At 55.5% G+C, this 6,127-nt stretch overlaps 1 protein-coding gene across 1 annotated transcript in view; it reads left to right on the forward strand.

Annotated features, from left to right (window-relative positions):
• Positions 1-775: 775 nt before the first annotated feature.
• The window catches only part of PHF1 (PHD finger protein 1), an 11,324-nt gene continuing 5,972 nt past the window's right edge, over positions 776-6,127 (forward strand). The window contains exons 1-5 of the mRNA XM_068409293.1: positions 776-896; positions 1,295-1,484; positions 1,560-1,719; positions 1,887-2,015; positions 2,136-2,256. Of these exons, the coding sequence (XP_068265394.1) occupies positions 776-896; positions 1,295-1,484; positions 1,560-1,719; positions 1,887-2,015; positions 2,136-2,256 (721 nt within the window). The remainder of the gene's footprint in view (positions 897-1,294; positions 1,485-1,559; positions 1,720-1,886; positions 2,016-2,135; positions 2,257-6,127) is intronic.

Genomic DNA, 6,127 nt, shown 5'->3' on the forward strand with positions numbered 1-6,127 from the left:
AACCCAAATGGGGACCCCCCAAGAACCCTGGGATACCCTGACCCCACCCAGAGAACCCTGACCCCCCACAGGGCACCCTGACCCCCCCCAGCACCCCCAACCCCAATGGGACCCCACTTAATATAGGGGGTTTTGGGGAGATTCCCCTTGATTTAGGGCATTTGGGGGGCAAAGTTGGGTTTTTGAGGTACAAAGTTGGGTTTTTGAGGGCCAAAGTTGGGTTTTTGAGGGGCGAAGTTGGGTTTTTGGGGGCAAAGTTGGGTTTTTGGAGGGGCAAACTGGGGTTTTTGGGGGCAAAGTTGGGTTTTTGGGGGCAAAGTTGCATTTTTGGGGGCCAAAGTGGGGTTTTTGGGCTCCCGCCCCCATGGGGGTGAGGTTGCGGCTGGGGCTCCTCCAACCTCCTGAGACCCCCCCCAAAGCTGGACACCCCCCACACACACACTGTGATGGGGTGGGGAGGGCAGGATTTGGGAGGGGGGGATTTGGGGGGGGCCTCCTCAAGGAATGGGGCTGGGGGAGGGTCCCAGTTTTGGGGGGGGGCTCATGCAAGGAGGGGGGTGTCCCAGTTTGGGGGGAGGGTCCCAGTTTGGGGGGTGCTGGACCAGGGGGTTCATGCAGGGTACGGGGGGGCAAGATGTGGGGGCAAAAGCGAGGGCTGCGATTGGTTGAGGCTCGGCCAATCAGCGCGCGGCGCTCGGCGGTTTAAAGGTGCCCGGGGCAGAGAGCGGTGGCGGCGGTTTGTCCGGTTGCTGCGGGCGCGGCCCCGAGCGGCGACATGGAGACGGTCGGTGGCTCCGACCGGGACCCTGACCGGGACCCCGACCGGGACCCCGACCGGGACCCCGACTCTGGCCCCGCTGCCCCGGCCCGACCCGCCGTCTCAGCGGCCACAGCAGGTACGTTATAACCAGGGGCGTTATACCGGGGGGTGGGGGGAGTGTTACCGGGGTCCGGGGTGGGGTTACCGGGGCACCCGTTCCCCGGTAAATCACACCCCCCCCGTCCCCCCAGCAGCGCCCCGGGGGGGTGAGTGACAGGGGACACCCCCCGCCGCGTCCCCTAGTGCCCCTCAACGACTCCCCGTGTCCCCAGGCCCCCCCATGTCGCCAGGGTCCCCCCTGCCATGTCTCCCGTGTCCCCATGGAGTCCCCAGGTCCCCTCCCAGTGTCCCCCAGGCCCTCTCTTGACATGTCCCTATATCCCAACTGCCCCCATGGTGTCCCCAATAACCCCTCGTGTCCCCTGGGCCCCCCTCCCCATGTCCCCCCACCACCTCTCCATGTCTCCCCCCCAGGTGCCCCCCCCGCCTCCATACGCCCCCCTGGGGACCTCGGGGGCCAAGTGACCGACCCGCGGGTGGAGCTTGGGAGGTGCCGGGAGCAGAATCGGTTGCTTGAGGCCCAAAACCGCAAACTCCGGCACCAGTTGGAGACCCAGCGGTGGGAGCGCAAGGCCCGCGACAGCCAACTCGCCGTGAGCCTGCTGTGAGTGTGTGCCCCCCCCCCCCCCAATATCGGGGTGCCCCCAAAAAGTGGGGTTTAACTCCCCCCCAACCCCAGGAGCCTGGAGGAGGAGGAGCGGGACCTCTGGAGGCGTGAGGCCGAGGAGCTGGAGGCCGAAAACCGGCGGCTGGAGGCGGAGGTGGCGCGGGGAGAGCGGGCGCTGGAGGAGGCTGAGGGGCGTGTGCGGGAGCTGACTGCCCGCCTGCAGAACGCAGAGGTACGTTATGGGGGGGGGGGCATTTTGGGGGGACTCCCCCCTTCCCCCATAAAAAAAGGGGGGGTTGGGTACCAATTTGGCCGCTTTTGCACCCAAAAAATGAGGGGGGGCTCAGGAGCCCACGGTGGGGGCTGGTTTCTGCCCCCCCCCATTACTGCCCCCCCCAGGCACAGCTGGCGCAGGCCCTGGAGTGGGAGGCCACGAACCAGGAGTGGATGCTGGTGCAGTGGGAGCAGCAGCTGCACGCGCTGGGGTTGGACCCGTGCACCCTGCTCAACGATCTGCAGGAGCTCGAGGTTTGTCCAATGCCCCCCCCGGGGTGTCCCCAACGCCCCTCATGTCCCCTGGGTCCCCCCCTCCAGGTCCCCACCCCCCCTCCATGTCCCCAACCCTCCCCCTTGCCGCCCCCTCCCCAGGGCACCATCCGGGTGTTCTGCCACACCCAGCAGGTGCTGCCGCAGGAGCGGGGCCGGCAGCCGGGGCCCCTCCACTTCCCCCCCCGGCGACGAGAGGAGCCTCGTGCTGTGCCTGCCCGGGGTTGGGGGGGACCCCACTTAATATAGGGGGGTTTGGGGCGAATCCCCTTGATTTAGGGGATTTGGAGGGGCAAAGTTGTGTTTTTGGGGCCCCCCCAACCCTCCTGCCCGTCCCCCGTGGGCCGCGAGCGCCGTGGTGACGTCTGCTCTGATTTCAGCTTCAACCGCCTGTTTCCCCCGGAGACCTCCCAGCAGGACGTGCTCAAGGAGATCGTGCTGCTCCTGCAGGTGGGGGGCCACCAAACCCCCCCTGAATCCCCAAATCCCCCCTGAACCACCCAAACCCCCCTTTGAACCCCCTTCTGCACATACAGAAGCAAAAATGTTATAAAAAGGGGCTTGTCTGGTAATAAACGGCTTCTGCTGGATTCACGTGGGATCTTGTGCTGAGTCCTTTTCTCCGCAACCCTTCATCTCCTCCCAGCATCCCTCCTCTACTGGTCCCCGTATGCCCCCTGAACTGCTCCTGTTACCGGAAAATAGTACCCAAGAAAACTCTCTAACCCCAATGACAGTTGAGAAGCCGACACTGGTTTATTGCAGCGCTGGGTGCACGGGGGATCTCTCCTCCTCGCATGCACACCCAGGGACAAAAGCTTGCTCCTTATATACAGAATTCCAAGAAAAGCCCACCCCTTCCAAAAAAAAACTTATGCATAATACGGTCTGTGCTGCATTAGGTAATGTCTTTACACACGCGTACTAAATTGGGGAAGGGTCTGGGGTGGGCTCTGGGGGTCACAATCCCCCTTTAATCGTGCTTGTGCACAAGCGTGGTCGAGGCCTTCTGGTTTTGGACTTCTCTCTCCTCTGACACAAGAGTTTATGAATCAAGTTAATTTAGACATCACAAAGTTCTCTACACTTTTGTCTTTTGACCCTTTTATAGTTAGCAGAGACCTTTGTTTTTCTAAGGCTAAGCGTAAACAGCATGAATCATTGTCTACTAGAACCTTGTTATCAATCCCATAAACAAACACTATCTACAAAACATGCAGTTTGCTTCAGAACCTATTGTTATTCTCTATTATTCTAGCTAAAAGGAAAATTATTGAGGGGAAAGTTTGTTCTGTGTAAAGGTAACACAGAGCAGGCCTTTTAGAGCCTCCTCTGAGGCCTGCTGTGAGGCCTGCTCTTGCTAACCCGTTGCTAAACCTGAGGCCTACTCTTGCTAAACCATTGCTGAACTGAACCGTCTGGTATCAATTCCCCCCTTTGGAAGCAGTTAGATTTATTATCTCACTACTTTTCTCATATACTTTTCTCAATGATTCTCTTAACACAACCCACGCAGATCCCTAGAATAACTATAATCACAACTACATAAACTATTCCCTCTAACAACGCGGCTAACCATCCTTTTAGAGACAATCCACCTAATTCTTGCAGGATTTTGCTGAGCCAACTATTTTCTGCTGCATCCCTGATTACCCTGCTGTCTTCTGCTTCTCCGCTTTATCCAATTGCTCTTGCAGGTTATCAGTGATGTTTGGGATGTGGATGCAGCAGGGCTCTTTGTCTAACTTAAGGTATCCACACACTCCTTGTTCTTTGACTAACAGCAAGTCTAAGGCCAGTCTATTTTGCAGAGTCATTTTAGTATTGGCTTGGATCTGTTTGTTAACAGTTTGGAATCCCTTTTGAGTGGCTCTTGATAAAGATTCTACTTGCCACGTTAGATTTTCTATTAGCATCCGACTTTCTAAAGCCATCAGTCCTGGTAAAAGGAACCTTTGAAATCCCCATTCAAGCTGTGACCCCAGGGGACAGGCTGAGTGGCTGAAGGAGGAACTGGGCTGTTACACCAGTAAGATTGTTCATTCTACCAAACCCTTGTATCAGAGTTAGAATTAAGTTCTCATCTATGTCTGTCTTGGCCTCTCCACCTGTATCAATTTCTGCATTTCCAAACATGACTGCAAGGGAGAGAACCCAGAACCTTGTGATCCCCGGGTTAGTCTTAAACGTAAAGGTCCCTCTTGTTTTACAGTCCGTTCTGGTGATGAGGCTGGTTTGATCCTGCTGTGATGTACCCATGTAGTGACTCCCTAGAGCTTGACAGCTGTCTAGGTGGTGAGCAACATCTGGAAAGGTCCTTTCCACTTCTCTTTTAGCGGTTCATCTGCCCACGTCCTCAGGTACACCCAGTCTCCAGGTTGGTATTGATGCACAGGCACGTCCAGGGATAGTGGTGCGCTCACAGTGATGTACCTGTGGAGAGAGGACAAAACCTTTCCTAGAGAGACAACATATTCTTTCGGATGTTTCCCCATGATCGCAGGATTAACTCCTGTTTCTGTCACCTGATAGGGTTTACCATAAATGATTTCAAAAGGACTAACCTTTTCTTTAGTTTTAGGATTCGTAGCAAAGCTGAGGGTAAAGCACCCGACCATTTTATCTGAGCCTCTTGGCAAATTTTTACTCATCTGTTTATTTAAGCTTTGTTTCTTTTTTTTTTTTTTTTTTTACTTTTGCACTTGATTGAGGTCTCCGTGGGGTATGGAGGTCCCATTTTACCCCTAACACTTCAGCTAAATTTTGAACAGCCTCTGCTATAAAGTGTGGGCCCCTGTCTGAAGATAGTGCTAGAGGTGTCCCAAATCTCAGTATTATTTGCTTAGGTAATATTTTTGTTACTTCTCTTGCCTTGTTGGTGCGACAAGGGAAAGCTTCATGCCAGCCTGTGAAAGTGTCTGTCGTTACTAAAGGATACTGATACCCATTTTGCCGCAGTAATTCGGAAAAGTCTATTTGCCAAGAGTCTTCTGGATTGTTTCTTCTCTGTGTTGCTCCTGATAAAGGTCTCTGCTCGGAGGCGTGTTGGCCATCCCTTACTGACACTGTCTTGTTGTTTTGAAAAGTATCCCACAGGCCTTTTCCATGATCCCAGTCTCTGGGCCAACACTCCCAGAGCAATACACAGTCTTGCATGTACAAATCAAATGGTTTTTCTAAGTTCGGGAGGCCCAGAGCTGGAGCACTCATTAAAGTCTGGTTTAGTTTTGCAAATGCACCTCTGGGTGCAAACAAGGAGGTTTTTTTGCAGAAAGAGCCCCGGGGGTGCTGATCGCCAGCGGCTGAACGTGAGCCAGCAGTGTGCCCAGGTGGCCAAGGTGGCCAATGGCATCCTGGCCTCTCTCAGGACTAGTGTGGCCAGGGAAGGGATCGTCCCTCTGTACTCGGCACTGCTGAGGCCGCACCTCGAATCCTGTGTCCAGTTGTGGGCCCCGCACTTCAAGGAAGGTGTTGAGGTGTTGGAGCGAGTGCAGAGGAGGGCGACCAAGGTGGGGAAGGGTCTGGAGGGTCTGACCTGCGAGGAACGGCTGAGGGAGCTGGGGGGGTTCAGCCTGGAGAAGAGGAGGCTCAGAGGTGACCTTAGTGCAGTCTACAACTACCTGAAGGGAGGGTGTAGTGAAGTGGGAGTTGGCCTCTTCTCCCAGGCAACCAGCACTAGAACAAGAGGACACAGCCTCAAGCTGTGCCAGGGGAGGTTCAGGCTTGGCCATCAGGAAGCATTTCTTCTCAGCAAGGGTCATTAGCCATTGGAAGGGGCTGCCCAGGGAGGCGGTGGAGTCACCATCTCTGGGGGGGTTGAAGACAAGAGTGGACATGGTACTTAGTGCCCTGGTCTAGTTGACAGGGTTGTGTCAGGGCAACGGTTGGACTCGATGAGCCCTGAGGTCTCTTCCAACCTGGTTGATTCTGTAATTCTGTGAAAACAAAAATTGAACCTGGGTTTGCACTACCACCTGCTGGAGAAAGGCAGAGCTGCTGGGTGGTGAGGAAAGAAAGCACGGTGTGTTTCACAGAATCACAGAATTCTGGTGGGGGATCAGGTGTGTGGGGTCAGTGCTCAGGCTTCCAGAACG

This window comes from Nyctibius grandis, chromosome 10, assembly GCF_013368605.1.
Source record: "Nyctibius grandis isolate bNycGra1 chromosome 10, bNycGra1.pri, whole genome shotgun sequence".
Lineage (NCBI taxonomy): Eukaryota > Metazoa > Chordata > Aves > Nyctibiiformes > Nyctibiidae > Nyctibius > Nyctibius grandis.